This window comes from Heloderma suspectum, chromosome 4 (assembly GCF_057233095.1).
Source record: "Heloderma suspectum isolate Gila_16-S chromosome 4, 16-S_ref, whole genome shotgun sequence".
Taxonomy (NCBI): Eukaryota; Metazoa; Chordata; class Lepidosauria; order Squamata; family Helodermatidae; genus Heloderma; species Heloderma suspectum.
The window spans coordinates 164758609-164784390 of record NC_139461.1 but is presented as its reverse complement, the minus strand read 5'-3'; the positions used below and the strand labels follow the sequence as shown (position 1 = coordinate 164784390).

The 25782-nt window shown below is 44.7% G+C and overlaps 1 protein-coding gene across 1 annotated transcript in view; it reads left to right on the top strand.

The window, feature by feature from the left end:
* The window catches only part of LMX1A (LIM homeobox transcription factor 1 alpha), a 112435-nt gene extending 89363 nt beyond the window's left edge, over positions 1-23072 (top strand). The window contains exons 3-8 of the mRNA XM_084848173.1: positions 2561-2793; positions 14821-14990; positions 15679-15756; positions 20627-20696; positions 21809-21979; positions 22608-23072. Of these exons, the coding sequence (XP_084704299.1) occupies positions 2561-2793; positions 14821-14990; positions 15679-15756; positions 20627-20696; positions 21809-21979; positions 22608-22768 (883 nt within the window). The 3' untranslated portion in view covers positions 22769-23072. The remainder of the gene's footprint in view (positions 1-2560; positions 2794-14820; positions 14991-15678; positions 15757-20626; positions 20697-21808; positions 21980-22607) is intronic.
* The last annotated feature ends 2710 nt before the right edge of the window (positions 23073-25782 follow it).

Genomic DNA, 25782 nt, shown 5'->3' with positions numbered 1-25782 from the left:
CTGTGACTAAGCAAGTCTAGCTCTTGCATAGCTTTGCCAGAAAGGTCGTTTATTAAATCTCAATAGAGGTTCAACTGACCAGGATGGAGGCAAACTTGGATGATACTGGAGAGATAAAATAGCTTAAAATGGCTGATTTTAACTAGTGGGACACTCATTAGCTGTCTTTTGGAGGAGAAACCCTAGCATTAGGCCTAGTTTACCCAAACGGCAAATGAGGTGTTTTTCTGTCTCTGTCATAATACTAGAACCTTGGGGTCATCCAATGAAGATGAATGGTGTGAGATTCAAGACAGAGAAAAGGAAGTACTTCTTTGCACAATGCATAGTAAAGCTATGAAATTTGCTGCCACAAAATGTAAAAACATGTTTAAAAGGCCCTCGACTGGGGCACTTTAAAGGGCTTAGAGAGATTAATGGAGAATGAGGCTATCAATAGCTACTAGTCATGATGGCTCTATATTACCTCCAATATGAGAAGCAGTATGTCTCTGATTACCCGGTGCTGGTAACGCAAGCGGGAAGGTGCTATTGCATTCATGTCCTGCTGTGGGCTTCCCATAGGCATCTGGTTGGTCATAGCATGAATGGAATGTTGTAGGGATGTACGAAATTGACTCACCGTTTTGTCCGGGGTCATTCACAGTGGCGGGGAGGCACTCTGTTGCTCCCTCCAAAATTCTCCCTGGCCGGCTCTGTGCCTCCCTGGCCGGGGCCACCCGCAGCCAGTCATCCAGCTGCTGGGCTGCGCAGGGACGCAAAGGACGGCTGCCGTAGCCGCCACTATTTGCATCCCTGTCTTTTGCCGTGATAGGCTACGTAAATATATACGTAGCCTATCACGGCAATAGGCAGGAACACAAATGGTGGCGGCTACAGCGGCCGCCATTTGCGTTCCTGTCTATTGCCATGATAGGCTACGTATAGATTTATGTAGCCTATCACAGCCTCCGCAGGGAGACGCAAATGGCGTTCCTGCGTTAGCCGTGATAGGCTACGTAAATACATAGCCTATCACGGCCATTCGAAAGGAGGCAAATGGTGGCCGCAGATGCGGCCGCCATTCAAGGAGCTCTGGAACGGCCGACAAAGGTAGGCTCCGTTCCGGGCCCATTTTGTGGGGTGGTGGGGCGGGCGGCTTCGTTCCGCCATGGATTCCGGGAGGCCGAATGTGCTGGCATTCGGCCTCCCTGGAATCTGTGGCGAAATTCTCCAACATCCCTAGAATGTTGGACTAGATGGGCCTTTGGTCTGATCCAGCAAGGCTGTTCTTAAGTTTTTACGTGGTAAAAAACTTCCAGAATAACTATAGCACTTCAGAGTTCAATGGGAATATTCCACGATTGAATGCAATCTCTGCACATACAAAATAGAACAGAAAAATGTCTGTACATACCTAAAATAGCATACTAGGAAAAGGTTGCAAATTGACTACGAAAAAAAAAAACCCTGGCTCAGGCAGGTGTGTGGTGGTGTTTTTAAAGCTCTGGGCCAATTGCCAGAACTTTTAGTGTAATAAACAGATATTTGGCCTGATTGCCAATAAATTATTTTGAGTAAAGGCAGGATATTTTGAGCAAAAGTCACCAGCATCAATACAACTTGATGTGCATGCTTAAACTGCGTGTTGAAGGCCTGCACGCTAAGGAATCAGGTTGCTGAGTTCACTCGCAGTTCACTATTTCACACGCTTCTGCATGTGAGCCTGAGGGTGCACGTGCGCGATTCCTCCTTGGGTGCCCCTGACAGCAGGTTTTGTGGGGCTAAGGGGGGCAGCAGGCAGGGTGCATGGGGCCAGAGCTGCCTGGTGGCATGGCAGCAGGCACTATTGGGGTGCCTCTCAGATGTCCTCCCCTGTGTGGCCCCAAGCCCTGACCTGTCTCATGCCCAGCGCAAATGCCAAACTTTTTGAAATAAAAGTTGGCAGTAGCAATAGTGTATCAGGAAGAGGACAAGCCATGCACTCTTCGCTGTGGCACACTTGTTTTGTATGTCCAAACAGTGTGTGGGAATATGCAGAAGCATTCAGTCACGTGATTCTCCTACCTGCAGTCTGAAGTGGTACAGTAAAGGCAACGTTTTACCACGTAGTTGTATGAACTATGCTTTACCTGAGGCCAGTGCAGGGCTGTGCCGGCTTGCAGCTTCCATATCTACTATAGGGTCCAAGAACCTCATCTGTTGGTAACCCACCCCACCCCATTACCACACTAAAGGCTGGTGGGGGTTTGACTGGGTGGGTCACATGTTGTGCAGGCCTGGGCTAGACTGAGGTCTTCCCGGGAAAGGTGGCTGGAATCCCAGCTGTACTGGACTGTAATTCAAGGACACAAAAACCAAGTAAAAAGAACATTCAAGCATTAAATTGGGGCAGTTTCAGTGACCCCAGTCCAGGGAACATCAAGCAGTGGCTGCTTTCCTTTGCCAGCACAAGATAGCCTTAACTCTGTGGTGTTAAAGCTAAAAGGAACAGAGGGAAGTCCCATAAACACTTGCTTGACGGAAGACCACAGTTCACGTTCCAACTTAACGCTTCTGCGTTGGGCCTTTTGCATGGCAGGCTCTTTGCAGTGAAGTGCAGCAACTGCTTTGAAGCAATTGCCCCCAGCGAGTTCGTCATGCGGGCCCAGAGAAGTGTGTACCACGTGGGCTGCTTCTGCTGTTGTGTCTGTGAGAAACCGCTTCAGAAGGGAGATGAATTTGTCCTGAAGGAGGGCCAGCTGCTGTGCAAGAGTGACTATGAGAAGGAGCGTGAACTGCTCAGCCTAGCAAGCCCAGCTGCATCTGATTCTGGTAAGGTAGTACAAAATGTTCGGTGTGCCACTGAAGAGGTGGCTGGTGGGTCTCTTGCTACTACCATGACATTTGAGGGTCAAGGTATAAATATTTCCCACCGATATCTTCCATAGCTAGATATTAGCTTTATGATAAAAAGCCTCCTTGGACTGCAAACATATGTATTATTAAGATTTTAAATTCATGCCATCCCAATGGTATGGGGGATGTAGTAACACTTAAAAAGCAATAGAACTAATAGAATAAAATACCCGTAACTTTTAAAAAATCTGTATCTGATTAAGATAACTCTGTATCTGATTAATCCATCAATTGTCCCAAACATTCCAGAAAATGTTCCAGCTTTGCCATAGTTCTCAACAGTAGTAAACTGATTGTATCACTGTAGACTGCAGAACTTGCATGACTGAATGCTCCTCCATTAAAAAAAACCCAGTACATAGAAAACTAGTATGTAAGGGAGAAGGGTCTTAGCTTACCCTCCTCCCTGACATTCTAGTTTTCGGTGTGCAGGGAATTGCTTTGTATGTGGGGAGCATTCAGTATTGTGAGCCCATATCTGCAGTCTGAAGTGAGACAGCCCAGAAACAGACTTATCACCTCAGTGAGAATTAGACCTCAAGTCTCTGTCCAATCTCCTCAGTTGAAGGGCAGTTACTCAGAGTACCTTACTGCACCCTAGATGCATAGCCCTGAATTACACAAAATGTAACTGAGGTTCAATTCACATATTCATTTTTGAGGTGGTAAAACCTACATATAGTTTAAAAACAGAGTTGCCCAGATACCAGGATATCTGGGCAACTTCTCCCTAGACCCTTGAAATGTTCACAAGGAGCCAGGTACTGTTCCACACCGGCTTCCTTCTTACAGTTGTTTCCTCCAGATACTGTTTGTTAATGCACATTTCAAGTTCACATTTGGACTGGCAGCAGTAGATCCCAGGTGCTTGGAGAGCAGAGTCATCACAGGATCAGCTCGTCCACAGATCTGGATCACATTGAAGACTGGTGTTTTGAAGACGCAAGAACAATATAAATGGTGTATATTGCAGGGTGAGCTCTGAATGGACTGATCTTTCTTCTGCATTAGAGACATCACAATAGTGTTTGGCTGTTCCTTGGATTATTGAATGGTCATATTCTTATGTTTTGCACAGGTTTGCACTGAAGGTGCTCCTTCTGTGAAGCAGCCTGCACAATATACAGCTTCATTAAGGCAAAGAAGGATAAGGTTTCTCTGAATGTTTCAGCATTTTCAAACCACTATGTTGCATAATTTTATGTGAAGATCAGTGATTTCGCATTTGAAATTGAGTGGATGCCATCTGGACCTGATGACTTAATTTGCCAATAAACCTTAACACTTAATCTTGTTACCTCAATTTGACTCAGCTATTCAGATATCCTCTGTGAAAAACTAGGTTAAGGAATAGGAATCTGTCCTAGATCTTCCACAATGAACACAGATGCAAATAATTCATTTAACTTCTCTACAATTTCTTTATCTTCTTTTAGTTTACCTTTCACTGGCTTGTCATCTAATGGTCTATCTGCCTCTAGGGCTAGTTTCCCACTTTGAATGTTTTTAAAGATATTTTAATTGATTGGCTGAATGTTTTTAGCAATAAACTCCTCAAATTCTTCTTCTTTTTTTGCTTGCCTTATTGGCAGTTTATTTACATGTGTTTAGTTAAAGTTTGTGCTCCTTTTTGTTCTCATTGGGGCAAGACTTCAGTTTTCTGATGGAAGCCTTCTTGCCTTTATATGACTTCATTGACTCCAGAAATCATGCGTCTTTGTCATGAACTAAACATGCTTTTAGAGTGGTGGGCGGCAGTATTGCAACCGAAACTCTCCCCACGACCTGAGTTCGATCCCAGCAGAAGCCGGGTCTCGGGTAGCCGGCTCAGGTTGACTCAGCCTTCCATCCTTCCGAGGTCAGTAAAATGAGTACCCAGCTTGCTGGGGGAAAAGTAGTCACGACTGGGGAAGGCAGTGGCAAACACCCTGCTAAAGTCTGCCAGGAAAATGCCAGCGCAAGCAGTGTTCCTCTAGGGGTCAGTAATGGCCCGGTGCTTGCACAGGAGGAACCTTTCCTTTCCTTTTGTTAAATCCATTCCATCTGTGTTTCATGGATTGTCAAGTGTCTTTCATTCTGTCATCTGCTCATTGACAGAACTGGATTTTTTTAACCAGTATTCTGTTCTATTTGCGCTAATTCACAGTAGTGATAATTCACACTTGTGGAAATGTGCAAATTAGTGCAAATCCTGCCCCCCAAGTGAAAAACCAGTCTGCAAATCCACGGAATCTGTGTGTCTCAGGAAAAGCTGGTCGGCTGCAGATTCCCCCAGACATCCCGATGGAAGGGTAGCTGAAGACAACAATTATTAGAACATCTCCTTTTGCTTCTCTGTGATTTCTTTCTCTATATCAAACTCACCCTCAGAATTTTTGCTCAGGGAGGACAGCAAAATCAAGAAATGGTCAAGGACTGCATGTCCAATTCAAGAGCCAGTGTGGTGTAGTGTCTAGAGCGTTGGGCTGGGAGTCGGGAGATCTGGGTTCTAATCCCCACTTAGCCATGGAAGCCCTCTGGGTGACTTGGGGACAGTGACAGTCTCTCAGCCCAACCTACCTCACAGGGTTGTTGTTGCGAGGATAAAATGGAGGAGAAGGAGGATTATGTACGCCGCCTTGGGTTCCTTAAGGAGGGAAAAAAAAGGTGGGATATAAATGTAAGGAAAAGATAAATAATAAAATAACCATTGAACAGAAAAGAAAAGGGAATTTCTAGTTAGCAAATGGTCCTTTAGTACCCTGGACAGATCACAGGGAACAGACTACTTATTTTGACAGGTTCTTAGATCCAGCTGAGCTCTTACATCCCTCTTTGGCCTCACTAACGTGCTCCCTTCCTGAGAAGTAGGCCTCTGGTCTGAAGCTTCTGGTCTGGAGCCTAGCACTCCACCATCTGTTTCCTGCCTAGTGCATTGTCTAGTGAGCATCGAGGAGCTCAAAGCCCTTGATGTTGAGGGTGCCAGGTCCTTGGGATAATCAGGCTCAGGGGTCCTGTCTCCATGGGTCTCTGGCTTGAGGAGCTTCTGGCTGTCAGATCTGGTGTCAGGGGCTAACTAGGTCCAGCTTACCTAGTCCACAAGGGCCCTCCTGGCTTTGTTGGCTCCACCCGCTCTGTGTCAGAGTCCTGGCTGCTATGGTTGTGGTTATGTGAAGTGAGAGAAGGAAAACAGGAATGAATCATAGAATAGTAGGGTTGGAAGGGGCCTACAAGACCATCGAGTCCAACCCCCTGCTCAATGAAGGAATTCAAGCCACAGCATCCCTGACAGATCCCAGCCTCGTCTTGAAGGCCTCCAGTGTGGGAAAGCCCACCACCTCCCCAGGTAATTGGTTCCATTATCGTATTGCTCTTACAGTCAGGAGGTTTTTCCTGATGTTCAGCCGGAATCTGGCTTCCTGTAACTTGAGCCCATTATTCCGTGTCCTGCACTCTGGGATGATCGAGAAGAGATCCTGGCCTTCCTCTCTGTGACAACCTTTCAAGTACTTGAAGAGTGCTATCCTATCTCCCCTCAGTCTTCTCTTCTCAAGATTAAACATGCCCAGTTCTTTCAGTCTCTCTTCATAGGGCTTTGTTTCAAGTCCCCTGATCATCTTTGTTGCCCTCCTCTGAACCCTCTCCAGCTATTCTGCATCCTTCTTAAAGTGCGGTGCCCAGAATTGGACACAATACTCCAGATGAGGCCTAACCAGTGCTGAGTAGAGGGGAACTAGAACTTCCCAGGATTTGGAAGTTATGCTTCTATTAATGCAGCCCAAAAGAGCATTTGCCTTTTTTGCAGCCACATCACATTGTTGGCTCATATTCAGCTTGTGATTGACAACAATTCCAAGATCCTTCTTGCTTGTAGTGTTGTTGAGCCACGTATCCCCCATCTTGCAACTGTGCATTTGGTTTCTTTTTCCTAGGTGCAGAACTTGGCATTTATCTCTATTAAATTTCATTCTGTTGTTTTCAGCCCAGCGCTCCAGTCTATCCAGATCACTTTGAATTTTGTTTCTGTCTTTCAAAGTATTATGTATCCTGCCCAATTCTGTGTCATCTGCAAATTTGGTCAGCATTCCCTGCACCTCCTCCCCCAAGTCATTAATAAAAATATTGAAGAGCACTGGGCCCAAGACTGAGCCCTGCGGTACCCTGTTCGTTACCTGTTCTGCTGTCAGACTGACTGGTCTGTAGTTCCCAGATTCCTCCTTTTTACCCTTTTTGAAGATAGGGACAACATTAGCCCTCCTCCAGTCATCTGGCACTTCACCCATCCTCCATGATTTCTGAAGCATAACAGACAGTGGTTCTGAGAGCTCTTCTGCCAGTTCCTTTATTACTCTAGGATGCAGTTCATCTGGCCCTGGAGATTTGAACTCATTCGAACTAATTAAGTGTTCCTTGACCATATGCCTATCAATCTCAAGCTGCAATCCTGCCCCTTCAGTCTGTACTTCGCCTTTGCCAGGGGGCTCATAGACCCTCTTTTGGGAGAAGACTGAGCCAAAGTAGGAATTGAGCACTTCTGCCTTTTCTGTCATCTGTTATCATTTTGCCATCCTTGTTTAATAGTTGAACCACCATTTCTTTCCGCTGTCTTTTACTATGCATGTATCTGAAGAAAGCCTTTTTGTTGCTTTTAGCATCCCTAGGGATGTACGAAAGTCACTTACCTTTCCACGGATTATGTTGATGGGGGGGGAGGCGTTCCGTCCCTCCCCCCGGAATCCTCGGGGGGGGGAGGCGATCTGTTCCTCCCCCCTGGAATCCTCCATGGCTGGCTGTGCTCCGCAGCAGTTCTGCGGAGCAGCCGGCCAGGCCCAGCCCAGCCCAGAGCCTTCCACAGCCGGATTTCCAGCCGCGGAGGGCTCGGGGAGGGGAATTGCGTACGCAAATGGCGGTGGCTACGGCCGCCACCATTTGCATTCCTTATTTTTGGCCGTCTTAGTCTACGTAAATATTTACGTAGACTATGACAGCGAAAATAAAGGGGAATGCAAATAGCGTAGCGGGCGCTATTTGCGTCCCTTTTTGATTCGCCATTTTAGCCTACGTAAATATTTATGTAGACTAAGACAGCCAAAAATAAGGAATGCAAATGGTGGTGGCTGTAGCCGCCATTTGCATACGCGGTTTTTTTGTTTTTTTTTTAAACCCAGCCATGATAGGCTACGTAAATCTTTACTTAGCCTATCACGTCATGTTTTTTTTTTTTTTACAAGGCAAGACTGCAAGTGGCGGCGGCGGCAGCCAGTCAGAAGACCAGGTACAGCCGCTGCTGCCCGGAAGATCTGCCCCAGGTAAGTCTCGTCCCCGGGGGGATCCGCAGGGGGTGGGGGGGCGGCGGGCCATTCCGCCACGGAGTTCGGGGGGCCGAATGCACTGGCATTCGGCCTCACCGAGATCCATGGCGGAATTCTCTGCCATCCCTAAGCATCCCTCTCTAACCTAAAGCTCATTCGCAGCTTAGGCTTCCTGATGCCATGCTTGCAATTCTGTGCTACTTGCCTGTACCCTTCCGTTGTTGCTTGGCCTTCCTTCCATTTCCTATATGTGTCCTTTTTTGTTTTCAGGTAATTTCTAAGCTTTTTGTGAAGCCACATTGGCTTCTTCTGTTGTCTTCCACCTTTTCTTCTTGTTGGAATTGTTTGTGATTGTGCCTTGAGAATTTCCTTTTTGAAAATCTCCCACCCATCTTGGACTCCTTTCATCGTTAGCGTCGCTTGCCATGGGACCTTACTGATCATTGTTCTGAGTTTATTAAAATCAGCTTTCCTAAAATCCAGGGTACGCGTTTGACTACACTCGGCTTTTGCTTCCTTTAGAACCAAGTACTCAAGTACAACATGGTCGCTTTCCCCCAGAGTTCCTGTAACTGCTACTTTACCTGCTAAGTCATCTCTATTGGTTAGGATCAAGTCAAGGATAGCTGATCCTCTAGTTCTTTCCTCTCCTTTCTGCAGTAGGAAGTTATCTGCCACACAAGTCAGGAATTTCCTGGAGGGGCCATGTTTTGCAGAATTTGTCTCCCAACAAATATCAGGGAAATTGAAGTCCCCCATTACTACTACAGCATGCTTCCTTGAAACACTGGCAATTTGCTTTTCAAAAGTTTCATCCTCGTCTTCTCCTTGGTTGGGTGGCCGGTAGTAGACTCCGGCCACCAGGTTCCTTTTATTCTTTGCTCCATTTATTTTGATCCAGATGCTCTCGATGGGGCTACCAAGCTCCTCCTCCTGTATTTCTGTGCAGAGATATATATTTTTCACATACAGTGCAACCCCACCTCCCTTCCTGTTCCTCCTGTTCTTTTTGAATGAGTTATATCCTTCAATTGCTGTATTCCAGTCATGAGAGTCATCCCACCAATAAAAATGTACATGTGCAGTAGCGGTTTGCGTCCTTCCTTTTTCTCTTTTGCCAGCTGCAAATTAAAGAGTGAGGCTCACAACCAACAAACCAAAAAGGAAGTTTGGCGATGTTGAAGCCATTTTCAAGGAAAGAGAGGATGTAGGAAGAACTTGACTCTCCGTTTCCCACCTTACAGCACGATTCTAGCTTTGGCAACGTCAATTTTGAGAGGGAGGTGATGGGAGAAAGTATTACCTACCAAAAACAAAATCAACAAAATGCTGCCATCTACTGGCAAATAGGTGGTTTTGTGACTGTCACAATAAAGTAATTGCATACGCAAAGGGGAAAGAACCATGTTTGAGGGAAGGAACACAGTTCTTTGCCCAGATAATTTTCCAGAAGTGGAAGCAGCAGCAGCATGTTCTTTGTGAATGAGACTAGGCTGTGTTCCATGTGGTGGCATAAAAGACCAAGACTGCATGTCCTTGCCTGTTTGAGCCTCAGGCTCCTTCTACTATTAGTAGCTTAATTGCATGTTTCTTCTATTGATTATTCGGGATATCACATTCACAACAAAGGTCCTTGAAACAATTCTGCCTAAAATTGTCTTGCCAGTTACCCCACATCTGCCATTTCATACAGTATGTATCCAGATCTGAGTATCCTGCCTGCAGGTTGTCAGTGTCTCAGAATCCATGGCTTCCATAACAGCTGGGCATGGGACCTCTATGACATATGTTCAGATGAAGGATTGCTATTATCCTTAGATGCTTGTAGAAAACAACAGAGGATGCCTGTCTCCATCATGCCCTGCTTCATGGAGGCCCACTGTTGGAGGCCAAATACTGGACTAGATAGAACTTTGGTCTGGTGCCACAGAATAATTCTTATGTTTCCAGGTAATATACTTTGGATTTTTGAAATAAGTCATGTAGTTCAAACTTGTTATCTTTACTCAGAAATGTTTCAGTGTGTTCGATGGAGTTTACTCAGAAGGAAGCTTGCAAAGAAGTGGGCTATTAAGCTCTCACATATCAAAGTACTGCGGTTCTAAACTAAAAGCACCACTTCCTTTTCAACATTGCAGTATAACCCCCAACATCTGATGGGGTGGCCCCCATTTGTTTTAAGCTGTCTTGAGAACTTATTTGACTAAATAGCAGATGAGTTTTAAAACAAAATAAATAAGGAGTCATCCATGTCTGCAAGGATGACCAGACCCTCCCCCATGACTTTTGATCTATTTTCCTGGGATGTGAGATTATTACATGTTCTTGGCCAGTTGGCATGTATTTTTAAAGCCCCCTTCAGAAATATGAGGGAGCAAGGAGCACAATACAAACTTAGGGCCACTTTATGAGAAAATGAAGATAAAGAGCAAAGCACTGGAAGCCATATGTTGCCTGTAATCTGCAAAGCCCTCAGTTCAATGACTCCCTCCCCTGAGCCCCAGTGGCCAAGCCTAAGTAAACAGGCGCCTGTGAAAGAGGAGACTTCTTTCCAATTAAAAGTGTACTAACATTTCTCCTTTCCCTAATTCCCTCAAACTAAAGAATTTCTTCATCTTCATGCATGAAACCAGTTCTTCATTGCTTTCCCCCTGTTGTGCCTTGGGGTTGCACAGAGGTCACTGCAGACAATATACACCGCCTGTAGTCCTTTCCCATGTGACATCAGGAGGAGTCTTAAAGATTAATTAATTCCTACCCTGTTCATGGAAGGCTTGAAAGGCAGAGTTAATTAAAAGCACTGCCACGTTAAAGCAGAATCAACTTTCGATCATTTGGAGGGATTTGGTGAGCAGGTGTTTGGGGTGGCGGGGCACTCTGCCACTTCCCTTTCATGGGATGGGATTCCCTCAGCCTCCTCTGAATTATTTCCCCCCTCCCTCAATCATTTCAAAGCTTTTCCTATTTCATTCTCCTATATAATCAGATACGGGAAATATTTCATCACCCAGATTCTCTGTGAAAGAGAAACAGGAACTCCTTGCAGTAATAAAATGCCATTTAGGGGCAAACACAGGATCAGGGAGGTGTTTGATTGCTCCAGCTAATAATCTGGCAGCACTATAGGTAATGAACTAGCAATAAGACTAGACCAAGCTCCAGAGTGGCACATGCAGCCAATGCTGAGCTCTGAACTCGCATAAGTACCCAACTGACTGGCCCCAAAGCACAACCTGGCAAATAGGCAAATGACAGTCTAGCCAAACTAACAGATGTTGATGTTGTCAGTATCTCAAAATTCAAATCAGGTATCAGGATTTGAAAACATCAATGGACTTCAACTTTTTAAAAATCAGAAATCCATTGCAACTTTAGCTCTTGATAGACCTGTTCTCCATAAGCACTTCAGAGTGGCTATAAAATGCTGAAAGGCTCAGAAAAATCTTAACTGTCTAAGAGTGGCTAGCCACTATGCAGCACTCAGGTTTCTTCATGGTACTCCAGTGTTATATTGATGTTTCCTGCAGAATAATGTTTAATTGACAGATGCATGTCCTTAAAAACCAATGTGCACATGCCTAGGAGTTCTGGCTGGACTGCTATTCCCTGTACCCATGCACACAGGTATTTAAGATCATACATCTGTCATTCACACTTTGAATATGGGTATCATTTATTAGATCTGTATCTGCTTTTTGACAGCAGTCCCCAAATTAGCTCACTACATTAAGAAAGTTCAGCAGCCCCATTAAGAACCTTGCACTTAAAACATTAATGTTTCCATGAGGAAATATACGGAGGAGTGGGGAGGGAAAGGAAAGGGGAACAGATTGGTATAAAGAAAAGAAGAAGAACAACAAACCTTCTCTACATGGAGAATGTTTTGTTTCTCTGAACATGGGGGAGGAGACCAGCACAAGAGGTAAAATAGTAAAAACCTATTTTACTTATTTCCTTGTTTCTGAATAACACGCATCCTATTTTCCAACTCTGAGCAATACAAACGATGAGAGCTAAGAACCTAACCGCTGTGCTGGGGGAGCAGTCCAGCTGATCTGGGCTCAGGCATGCGATGGCGGGAAACACTGGGAAGTTCGGTGGGAAACATTGGTGTACCTGTACCAAGCGTTATGGCCATATAAAGTGTGGTGATACTCTCACAACGCCATCCTGTACATTTCTACTCAGAGGTAAATTCCATTGAATTTGAATGGGGCTTACCACAGGTAAGTTGGTATAGGATTGCATCCTAAAGCTGCATTGAACTCAGAGGGACTTCCTTTGAGTAGACATGCCCAGGATTGCACGGTTAGTGAGGCCAAGTCTGAGCAGAAACTGTGTACCAGAATGTTAGGAATGTAGGAAGCTGCCTTAGATCAGATCAGACTATTGTCCATCTAACCCTGCATCGTCTGTTCTAATTGGCAGCAGCTCAGGCAAGGGTCTTTCATGTCACCTGCTAGTACTACCTGCTACTTTTAACTGGAGTTGCCAAGGATTGAACCAGAGACTTTCTGAATGCAGCGCATGTACCCTGCCACGGAGCTATGGCCCATCACCTTACACAGTCTTTTACAGATGAAACATAGGCATAGCCATTTAGACCTCATGTTACCTATAATTTACAAATGAATTATCTTGTCATATTCTGCACAATTGTAAGGTGTGTAGACAGGGTTACCAGGTCTCCAGTGTCCGAAAGCCTGTAATACAGAGGCAACATCTAGCCATGTCACAAGACTATCAACTCTTGAAAGACAAAAATCTGATACTGAGACAATCTAGTGGTAAAGGGGCAGAGCCAGACATAAAAAGGGCCGGGAAAACAATTGGGCAGGGAGAGGGACAAGCAAAACCCCAGCATTTTTTCTTCCCCTAAAGACCCTGGGAGAGGGGTGGAAGCTAAATCATGAAGACTGACAACAGCTCTAGCAACTTATGCTAACAAAATGTTAACAAGACATTCCCCAGTGGCATAGGCAGTGATGTGCCAGGCTGCTGGGACTACAAAAAGAGAGATTGCTGAGCTGTATTAGCGAAGGTGTCTGCAACAACATGTGGGGCTAGCTAGCCTTGCCCCCTCAAAGACCACTTGTATGCTGGCCATCCTTCCTGGCTGATGCACAAACATCTGAGTTTGAAGGGAGCCATTTTCTACAAGTGTAGGGTTTCTGACATCGGCACGGGAACCTTGGTGAGCCCCTCCTCATGTTCCAACTTGCCCCTTCATGTGTTCAAACTGAACACCCGAAAAGGGCTTTGGAGTTTATGCTAAATAGGCAACACACTTGGGGCGTGGTTGGAAAAGTACTTTCAGTTTAAAGTTGCAGGGTATATCTTTAGAACTAGGTCCAAACTAGGAGTCTGACAAATATTTTGTTCCTGCAACATGGAGCTGTTAATCTTGGGGAGCAATAAAAAATGGCATTTCCTACGTGCAGCCTGAACTGAGGCAGTTACTTCTATCACCTCAGGATTCTACCCCCTTAATTCTGCTTCATGCGCAGATCAGGCCTCTATTGCGTGTGTGCGCATGTGCATATACACATGTTAATGTAGAACATTTTACTAGAATGCTAACCTTGTCAAATTAGGATTATGTCATTTCAGATGTTCATTCATTTTTTTAGGTATTTATACCCTGCTTTTCAAGACGAAGGGTCTAGTCATAGTCATCGAGGCCCATCACGATAAGAGCTTCCACATCTCCCAAGTAGAATATCCTGGCCATTTGCACATTAGCATATGTTAATTCAATTATACGCATGCCAGTTGAAAATGCTCATTAATTGCTCATCAATAGGGATCTGGCTGCCATGATACCTGCTTTGATGACCTTGAGGTTAATTACTGAAATGCATTCTACATGGGCTGCTTTTGACCAGGTGTTTGTCCAGCTTTGCTGACCAGTTTTAGAGAGTTGTGATCTCTGGTACTCAGAAGTAGATTGGTATGTATGCCAGTGTGGGGAGTGCAATAGATAAATAATTCCACCCCCTAAGCCATGTTTTGTGTCTGGCTCTGTTTGGTAAACCTCAGTGTTCTATTAAAAAACAAAATAGATCCTGTTAAAGACATCATATAAAATGTACACATAATGACCAGCATTTGGTAACCAGTTGGTTTCTGAGCCCAATTCAGAGTGCTGGTGTTGACTTCTAAAGCTCTGAATAGTCTGGATCCAGGGTACCTAAAGGCCCTGCTTTGAGTGCTGACCCCCATCTGAGGTTCAGTAGGTGGAAACTAGGTCCATCCTTCGGAAATATGTCTGGCCATCTTGCTTCTGACTGTCAGGAGACCAGTCCCATTTAGGAAAGCATTTGTGCCATCGGGAGAAGATGGGTATAAATTTGTTTTAACTGGGTTTGATTTGAGCTTATAGACCCCCTGTTGACTGTTTTATTATGACTGAAATGGTTAGAGGTTTATGCCATTTCACTGTAAAAGTAAGAGCTCAGGTCTCCCTGCCTTTCTTCACTGTCATGGTTTCTCTCATCTAGACACTTCCACATACTTTCTGGTCCCATTTGTGTAAATTCTAAGGGGGGGGGAACAATTAAGCAGCTTCCTCTGAGTCAGAAGCTTTTACATACCTTTTAAGCAAAGGCTGCTTTGTAAATCACACTGCATGGGATTGTTTTCATCTTTTAAGGTAGAAGTGATGATGAAGAGAGCCTGCGCAAAATTGGAGAAAGCACTGGGAAAATGTCTGAGGAGATCAAGGATCACAAGCGGCCCAAGCGGCCTCGGACAATCCTTACGACGCAGCAGCGCCGGGCGTTCAAGGCATCATTTGAAGTGTCTTCTAAGCCATGCAGGAAGGTACAGTTTAACAGTCAGAAGAGACTGGAATCATGGATTTTAGAATTGTCCGAGGTGACCAGTTTATACCAGCTAAAATCTCATCGTATCACTTGGCCACACAGGGAATCCTGTTTTCATAATTCATGGCTATTGTGATCTGAAAGCTTTATAGATCTGGGCCTGCACTACTTTTAATCCACCAAGAGGAATGAAGCCTACCAGCCATGAACTATGGCTGCCTAGATGCTTAACCAGCAGTCCTAAACAGGCAGCAAAAAGAGGAGGTTTACTGAACCCTCAGTGGACCACTGTAGATGGTGATCCATATTTGTTGGTGGGCTGCAAATCGTGTAGGTTTGTCTGGTACTTCACCTACAAAGAAAATCTAAGGCATTGTGGGCTGTTTAGTTTAGAAAAAAAAGACAACTAAGATAAGCAGGGGCATGATAGAGATTTATAAAACCATGCTGCCTTTTATATTTTGAGATAAGTGCTTGAAATTTGAATGCTGAAGTTCAAAAGTATCCAGTTCTTAACATTTTGAATGTGGTGAGAAACCCAAGAATCAAGTGCAGAGTTTGAGATTTTGTGGCAGATGACAATATTGAATTTTGCTTCGTGGTTGAACCCTACACCTTTAGGATTTTGTTGATAATTTTTCCTCTGATTAAAGTAATAATTACATCTGTTCTGACATTTCACAAAGGTAAGAGAAACATTGGCAGCTGAGACAGGGCTCAGTGTCCGAGTTGTACAGGTCTGGTTCCAGAATCAAAGAGCTAAGGTAACAGCATTTCTCATTAAGTAACTTACTACTAACTTACTCAGTGACCTGGTTTGCACGACACGACAACTCACTGTGGCTTAATTTACATTCAGCAGGAGACAGCCCTCAAAGAACTCATGGCTTGTTTTAGGGGTATTTGAAGGTTGCCTAACCCTTAAACAACCCCTGCCTCCTGGGTTCACACGACACAAAATCAAATGACACCCGGAGGCACCCGGCACAACGAGACAGCCCCCACGGGTAAATTAACCCAGGGTGGGCTGTTGTGTCGTGAGAACCAGATCATTGTTAGACAGGAGGAGTAGCTATCTAAATAGCAATGTGGTTTTTTTCTAATTAAGCGCTTCCAATCTACACTTCTAATCTGAAAGAAATGTTAAACACTTTGTTTCATGTCATTTCATGGGTAGTAATGGGCAGTCATGCTTAAATAAATACACACTCAGCACAAAATAAATTATTGATTGCTTGTTAGATTTTGGGGGGGTGTTTTTTTTTGTTTCCAAATGGTGTCTCAGATGAATTAGACCTGTCCTTGCCCACCCATACAGCTGTGTTATGTCCACTGGTTGAAATGGAACATAGGATGAGTAATGCAATATCCTTGATTGTATGGAAACTCACTTGCAACTCTACTTGCAGCTTACAGCTGAAGACCAATGATTTATTAGTGTTAGGAGCCACCTGTCTGGAACCAGCTCAGGTCATTGTTTCAACTCACGTGGTTCTGTTTAACACATCATGCTGGAGTAATGTGGGATCCAGCCACAAGGAAGCAGGTGCCACCTTGTTCCAGTAACACTGCAATTCCTGTCCTAACATCCCTGACATGTGTTAGATGGGAAGGTGTCTTCTTAGGGGAGGGGGCACATTTAGAATTTTGGGAAATACTGGAAAGAACAGAAGATGCAAATCACAGCACATGTATTTATGCACAAAAATGTTTACAGATTTGTGAGTACTTGGAAATTATTAATGTTTATTTATTTAGAATATTTTTGGATTGCCTCTCCCCTCAATGAGCGCTTGAGGTGATGTACAATAAAAATACAATACAAAAACCTAAAACATATTTTAAAACTGAGGATTTATTATAAAAACAGAGAGCACCATTAAGTATTAAAAGCTCAGCAGAACAATATCATCTTCGTCAGCCGTCTAAATGATACTAGGGAGGAGGCTAGCCTAACCTCCCGGGAGATGGTGTTCCACAACTGAGTGCTGCTACACAAAAGGCCCTATTATGAGTGCCTGTCATCTCCAACTATCTAGGAGGTGGGATATGCAACAAGGCTTCAGATGATGAGTGCACATTTCTGGCATGCTCATAAGGGAGGAGGTGGTCTTTCAGATACCCTGGCCCCAAGCTGTTTAGGACTTTACAGGTAAGAGCCAACACCTTAAGATTGAACTTGGAAACTAATTAGAAACCAGTGCAGCTGTTTCAAGTCCAAAGTTATATGGGCCATTAAATGCATACCAGCCACTATGCTTTGCACTAGTTGAAGTTTCTGGACACTGCAAGGGCAGTCCCATGTAAAGTGCATTCCAGTAATCTAAATGTGAGGTGATTAAGGCATGGATCACTGTGGCCAGATCTACCTTCCCCAGGAAGGGATGCAGCTGGCACACAAACTGAAGGTGGGCAAAGGCACTTCTGGCCACCATCACCACCTGACCATCCAGGGGCCACACTGGATCCAAGAGCACTCCAAGCTGTGTACATGATCCTTCAGCATGCGTGGTAGCCCATCCAGAGCAGGTTGTACTCCCAATCCCAGGTTGACCTGTCTACTGACCAACAGGACCTCCATTATGTCTGGATTAAGTCTTTTTTTGTTCAATTCCACCCAGTTCAGCACTTTCACAGTCACCTTGGTATCAGTGGGAAAGGAGAGAGAGAGAGAGCTGGTGATACTGATGATCAGTATAGTGATGACATCCAGCCCCAAAACTGCAGATGACTTCTCCCAGCAGCTTCATGTATGTGTTAAATGGAATGGGAAACAAAATAGGGTCCTCAGAAACGCCACAGGCAAACCTGGCAAGGGGATGAGGAATTGTCCCCCAGCACCACCTTCTGCGAACACTCAGACAAGTGGGACTGGAACCATTACAACACAGTGCCTCCATATCCCATATCAACCAAGAGTCCCAGAAAGCTACCATGATTAATGGTATCAGATGCCTCTGAGAGGTCCAGCAGAACTAACAGGGATGCAATCCTGCTGTCTAGCTCCCAGGGTAGACCATCAACCAAAGCGACCAAGCTGGATGGAAAAGAATTCAGACAATCTGTTTCATTCACGAGAGCTTAAAGTTGTGAGACCACCACCCACTCCCAAGACCTTACTGTCAGGAAGTTGCCCCTGCCGCCTTCTGAAATCCTCAGGTAGCCAGAATCAACACGCAGACAATAGGGCTCTTTTCCAAGGCTTTATTCCCATTCAACCTAATGACGCTTACAGATGCTAATTGTTTGATCTTATGAATGAGACTTAAGAGAGCTGCCTACTTGGGGGTTCTAACCTTAGGAATCAGTTGATTTCCGTTTGGAGGGGAAGGCGGGAAACCTCTGTACTTATGGGCTAGGAGGAGAAAGTCCACCCTTTTCCCATGGGGCATCGGGGCGCCGCTGTTGCCGTCGCGCCAAGCGGGCTGAGCGCCTCCTCTCAGCGCCCGCCATCTCCCGCTTGATGCTGTGACGGCGCCTAGTGTCCAGAAACTGCTGTTGCACCTCCCATTCCCTGCCAGAGTCACTATCAGGGTCACTATCACTCTCAGGAATATGTACCAGGAGGGGCTTTCCCCCTGGCTGCTCCTCTGAACAGCGTGCGGGTTCTTCCATGGTTTCTATCTCTTCCTCAGAATAAGAACTGCTTTGGGGCTCTCTGGGCTCCGATCCAACCCTGACACTTACTCAAAAAAGGGAGATTTGAAACTGGCCGTTCATTGTTAAGATTGGTGGGAGCTAGTGAAGGCTTCTTCAATAGAAGTCTTATGAAAAATCTTTCAAGGAGGCATTAACAGTTTCCACCACCCAACTGGCCATCCCCCACCCCAGCAGCTCTTATAAGCCAGGATAGACATGGGTCTTTGAAGCATGTAGTTGGTCTTACCCCTCCAACCAGCTTGTCCATCTTCTCAGCTGAACAAACTTAATCTCATCCATCAAAATTGGACAAGGAGTTGCCTTATTAATCTCATTAGGGTCTGTATTCAATGTGGACTCCAAGCTGGCATGAATCTGAGCAAATTTGTTAGCAACATGTTTCACAAACGTGTCACAGCAGGCTTCCCACCCTGGGGAAGTAGTAGCCCTTAAACCACCAGAACTAACCCACTGGACAACATTGTGCTGACACAGTAGAGGCAGAGAAGAAGGACCTCTCTGCTGCCCTCACTGCCACAGAATAGGTTCTAAAATAGGCTCTAACCCTTGTTTAATCAGGTTTGGCCCACGTTTTTCTCCACCATAGCTCTAGTCTACCCACCCAGACTTCATTGCCGTAAGCTCCTCGGAAGACCCAAGAGCCGGGGCTCTCCATCCTGGGAGAGGACACTTGGGCATGATTGTGTGAATGGCCCTAGCCATCTCCTTACCCCACAGATCAGCCAGAGCTTTGACAGAATCACCAGCTCTAATGTCAGGAAACTCCTCCAGAGCATTTGGGAATTCCTCAGGATCCATTAGTCTCTGAGGGCAGACCAATTTAATAGGTCCCCCACCCTTAAGAGTCCCTGTGAATCTGAACCCTACCAGGAAGTGATCTGTCAGTGACAATGGGTTTTTTTGTTTTTCTCAAAAACACCTACCCACAGTTCACTTTCATCCTGACCAGCAAAAAGAAGATAATGTATGTGTCCTGCCACATGAGTAGGGCCAGATATTAATTGAGTCAGGCCCATAGTCGCCATGGAAACCATGGAATCCTGAGCTACTCTTAACAAGCGAGACTCTAAATAAAAAACCTCTGAGTGAGACTCAGCATGAATGGTGACGTCCCCCAGCACAATCAGCTTGGGGGACACCAGCACCACATCCAAGATGCTCAGGCATGGAGATGGTTGAGCAGTACACCAACAAAACCCCTTTCCTGTCTCACTGCCCTATCACCAGATCAAGCCACTCAAATCTCAGAGATTTCCAGACAGTTTACCTCAACGGGGGTAGACTCAATAATAGATCACTGTGACTCCACCCATCAGATCCATCATTCACCCACCCAGGTTTCAGTCACACATGCCAGATCAGCTTGTTCATCCAGGATTAAATCCTGAATTGCAACGCTCTTCCCATTAACTGACCTGGCATTAAGCAGCAGCACTTTATAACCTGATGGATCTCCTCTACAGCAGTCAGGAATGTGAAGGTTGCATGGGGAACTAGTAGGAGGAACAGCCACAAGACGTCTCCTCTCCCTCCCTCCTCCTCCACTGGCCTGTTGACCACCACCATACCTTCCTCTACCCAAAACAACCACAGTAAGCAGCACCCTTATTGCCACCTCCACCCCGACACATGCAGCTCTTTGGTGTGCTTGTAGCTGTGCTTTTAGCATTAGCTGTTCTTGTAGCATTAGAGGCAATTGTGGGTAGAGCAAAAGCTAAAATATCTGGAAAGAGGCGAAGTATCACTTTGATTTTGAAACTCCAAATCTGCACGTGGAGGGCTACATCTTAAGAAAACACTGAAATTTAGAAATCAGATTTAAACACTTCATACTAATAGTTCATTTTATCAGAATCACAAGAAATTGCTAAATTAGGCTTTGTTAATCTTCTGTGACATCATTCCCACCATTTAAACCCCCCACCAAGGAGAGGAATTGGCTTGTTCTAACCCTTTTCCCCCTTTTGGTAACAGATGAAGAAACTAGCAAGACGACAACAGCAGCAACAGCAAGATCAGCAAGGCACACAGAGGCTCTCTTCTGGTAGGTTTTGCCCCCAGCTCTCTTCTGTCATGGAAATGGTCCTTCACTCTCTCCTCTGAAATTCCTCCATCTTCAGCCAGGATTCTGAAAGTGGGAGGTGGGTTCTCTTCCAGGGGAGCCACCAGTAGTTGCTAGGCCAGAGGACTGAATGCATCCCTCACTCCCTTTCTTTCAAATTCTGCCTTGGGCTCCTTGCAAGAGGAAAAAAAGACAAGATGTAATAATAATAAGAAAATTCAAGTCTGATATATCCTTTATTGGGTCAGAAGGCATAATGTGGAAAGGAGGAGAAGGGAGCAGGACACATCAGGGCAATACTAGCAGCTGTTGGCCAGTGAAACAGTTCTCTTGCCATTTTTCTGTTTGCTTCCTTGGAATGCACTTAAAAATACACAATGAATCAGTGTGGCCCTCCTTCTCCGTCTTGTTAGTGATCTGAATTATCCCATGTCTCACTCAAGGCTCAGTTCTTGAGTGAGACGCTGAAGGTACTTATAGAATCATAGATCATAGAATAGTAGGGTTGGAAGGGGCCTACAAGGCCATCGAGTCCAACCCCCTGCTCAATGCAAGAGTCCAAGTAAGAGCATCCCTGACAGATGGCTGTCCAGCCTCACCTTGAATGCCTCCAGTGTGGGAGAGCCCACCCAATGGAATAATTGATCCCATTGCCATAGTGCTCTAATAGTCAGGAAGTTTTTCCTGATGTTCAGCTGGAATCTGGCTTCCTGTAACATGAGCCCATTGTTCCATGTCCTGTACTCTGGGACTTGTAATTGTTATGCTTGGAAAACAATAATTTCTTGACTTGGGGAGGCTGTCACAAGATCTAAGGACCATAATATTTCATTCACTTTACCTTTACACCAAGGGCCTCTCAGCTGCTATGTTGTACCTGAGAGGGCATATATCGATGTAGGACTGGGTGGGCGTGTCTGTCTTGAACTTGGAAGTAGGGGAGCTGGGAGAGCTCACAATGCATGGAACTGGATGTTCAAGAATGCGGGGGGGGGGGCATCAATAGAGAAGACAGAGAAGAACCCGTATGATGGTTCAGTTCCCAGGAAAGTGATCTTATGAATTCATGCTTTTGACTCTCCCATGTCTTCCAGCTCAGGCAAACAATGTCAACAACACTGGGCTTGAGGGAATCATGAGCTCATACGCCACCTTGCAACCACCCCAACAAATGTTGGTTATCGATCAAAGTGTCTACAGCTCAGATCCCTTCCGGCAAGGGCTCACTCCACCACAGATGCCAGGGGACCACATGCACCCTTATGGTAAGGACTGAAGATATGCATGTTGCATAATCTGAGAGAGCCAGAAATCGAGTCAAATTTTTAATCTCCCTTTCCCCTAAAAAACTATCTTTCTGTATGCCCCATTGAAGTGTTTGTGAACCACCCAGAGAGCTTCAGCTATGGGCAGTAGAGAAGTATAAGAAATGAAATGAAATGACTCAGTTGGACCAAGAAGAACACCTTAACAGTACCAACTTAGGATGGCAAGAACCCATGGAGAAGTACTCCTGGGAGTTTGCCCCAAACTGCTTGGAATTTCCTTTCTCTAAGGAGAGGAATTTTCAGAAGTCCCCTTAAGACAATATTTATGCTGGGATTGGGCAACCAGGCTTAACCTAGTGGACTGTGGGATTCTAAATATGTGTTATGGTTTCTCTGTTTCATTGATTCAAATTTTATGTGTGTTCATCCACTTTGGACCCCTGGGAGTGGCATGGTAGATGGCATAAATCAGAAGGAAGTGCTCATGTGCAAGCCACATTGAAATTGCACAGGAACACTACTGTGTACTTGAGCAGCTTCCATTCATTTCTGGGGTGCTTATATGTGAAAACTTCTACTGGACTGTGCCTCAGTTTGACTTTTTTTTTCTTCATCTGCCCTGAAGGTTCTGAGCCCCTTTTCTGTGAGATGGATAGTGATGACACCTCCCTCAGCAACCTGGGTGATTGTTTCTTAGCAACTGCAGAATCTGGGCCCTTACAACCAAGAATGGGAAACCCAATTGACCACCTGTACTCAATGCAGAGCTCCTACTTCACATCTTGAGGCATTTGAGGTCCTGAGCAGACCCAGTGTTGGGCTCATTGCAGATTTCAGCTAGAGAAAAGAAGAGGGAAGAAGACTACAATTAAATGTGATTGTTTGTTTCACCAGGAATCATAGTATAGCATGTGAAACCAGGAACTGACAATCATTTTATGTATTTGGAAATTGCTAACTTCATTTTCCATTTGGAAAGTCTATTGAAAACCAGGAACATTTGCGAGGAATATTTCAAAACTCTGTTCTCCATTTGTTAACCAATTTATAGAACGGATTAATAAATTTGAGTTTAACATTTTGAAATGTCAAAGAATGGAAAGAAAACCAAGACACATTTTTGTTGTGTTTTATCTGAAACTCTGTAATGCAAGTTGCAAGAAGTAATACTTTCGGTTTAGACTAGAACTGCAATAAATATTCCCCACTTTCAATTTTTGGTTTGAACTAGCAATTGTGAGTGAGTTGGAAATGTCTCCCGAAAAATATACTTTTCAAATATTCATCTTTTTTGCAGTCCTTTTTGGCACCATGGTTTCTCTTGGATGCTGCTTTGGTATTATTTTTCCCTTGGTTGCTGCTTCTTTCTCCTTCCTGGATTAGTCACATCAGTGAACCCATCAATCAGGGATCACATGGTGAATGGGATGACATCAGAATGTTATGAAGTCTATCAGACACAACGATGCCATTGAGGGCAAGTGAGAGTAACAGCAATTCAAACAAATAAGTGAGCATTTTTGCAAGGAGTGAGAAAAAAAATTGAAAATGGGAGGCATTTTTGACATTGCTGAAAATGTTTGCAAAGAAAATATGAATAGTTTGTTCATGCAGATGTAGAAAACTGGGAGCTCTTTAATTCTCCCACTTTAATGTATGAGATGACTGGCAAGAAGCAAGAATGGTTGTGTAGCAAAGTGTATGATTGAGTGAATGTACGTCGTGCATATAGGGTGTGTGCACTTGTAGAAACACACCCAGTATTGCACCAGGTTTATCCCTAATGACAGAAAAGTAATGTACAGCACAAAGAACTTTATTTTCTGTGTGAATCATATTTAAGGAATTGCTCGATGCACTTAAGTTATAGAATGAAAGAACTTGACTTGTTTTTATAAAATATCACATTTAGTTTGCAAAGACTGAGCAGCAGAGAGTAGTAGCAATCTCAGCTTTCAATTTTTGATGCTTTCAGTTTCCTCATTCAATTTCAAATGGAAATCCATGTCTGGAAATGTCAGGGTAACCAATGATTCCTTATGCATGCAATCAAGCTCTATTAAAGTTACGAACGCTGCCACTGAGTTCAGTGGGATTTTGGTTGCGCCCGCTCTATGGGAGAGAATTACCAGCAAGAGAAAGAGAGTGGGGTTTTATCATATACCATCAGCAAAAAAGTAGTTGGCCTTATAAATGCAGAAGAAATCATTCTTCTAAATGAATGCATATTTCAAAGGAATGGAAAGTCTGCCTTTAAAGTTTCTAATCTGACTTCAGAGCACATAGACTGTGTGAATTTCATGGCCTGTGAAGAGCTTAAGAAAGAATCCTGCTATTAGCAGTCACAAAGGGCTACATCTGACCCTGGACCACTATTCACCTAAAAAGGTTGACTCCTTCCAGATGCCAGAACTTCCATTATTGCTGGTGATTATACAATTTAAAAAAGAGGATGGATGGATTTGCAAAAGCCAAGCAGAATGTGAAAACCTGACCAAAAACACCTATGTATGTATCCAGTCCACAGTTCAAGAAAAGACTTCCAGTGGACTCCATAGGCCATGTGGACCATATGAAGACAGAAGATGCACCTCCAGGTGAGCTAGCCTAGCTCACTTTTCTGCCTCCTGAATAATGGAGTTTGCCAGTGTAACCAAGAACGCTACTATTTATCTGACCAGAGTGAAGGACACAACATATTTCTCTTTAGTGCTCTGAGACTGCCATCTCTCATCTGGCCCAAAGTATCTGAACACCTTAAAGGGATTGACTATGTGGGGACTGGGGAGTAGCCAGGCAGGTTCCTCTGACATAGAGCTGCAGTATTGCAGCCGACTGCCTTTCCTTTCTTGGACACCATGGCAGACAGAGGAGGGCTGACAGCTAGACTGAGAAGCTGAACCCATGTCCCCCTCTGTACTATGAGGCACAGAATTATTCTCCTCCATCTTACCCCCAAAACATGGTCATCCATGTGGGTCTAAAGCTGGAGATAGACAATATTTCAGAGTTGAAGACAGACTGAAAGCAGGATCACTACTTATGGTGTGTTGCACTCATTCCACTCTTTCCTCTGCTAAAACAGTTTTTGCAGGCTTATGTGTTCCCTTGGACTTTTTTGTCCAAAGTCAACAATGGGATGAAAGAAATACTGTAGGAAGTGAAGCCTCTCTTAGACTACTTTCAACTCTTAAAATCCAGTCTCCAGTCTCAAAGAAAGTACTTCACGACCTGCCATGGGTCGCTACGATAGCAATTTGTATAAATGGCTTTTTAACCAGGGCTGGGTGAATAACGCAGAGACAGGATTATCAGTGGCACTTACACACTGGGCTCTAGCAAGAGGAGGTGGAGGTCTCCATCATGTTCTGCTTATGAGCCTGAAGCCCTCATCAGTAGGCAGGTAGTCCACTGGCATGGCCAAGAATGGCAGAGTAATATAGGGGCCTCCGGGATGGTGGAGAGGTAGCAACTCTGTTACGCTTTGAACACATCAGGCCTATTAAAGGAAGTGGAGACAGCATGGATTCACACAACCATGTATTTCAACTGCAAGCTCTTGCATGATAGCCAGGCTATTCTGAAAATGACTATCTTTGATTGATCCTATTTATTGTTTGCAAGCTTTACCAGTCAAGAGACTGGGGACACTTGCATGCGATAAACTTATCATGTGGCAGCCACTGCATATATTCATCCTTACCATATTACATATAAATGTTTTGGGGTGAAATCCTGCTGACCCTGCATGTATAGAACAGTACATGGAGCTACCATATAAAAGGTGATGTAGCCCTTTC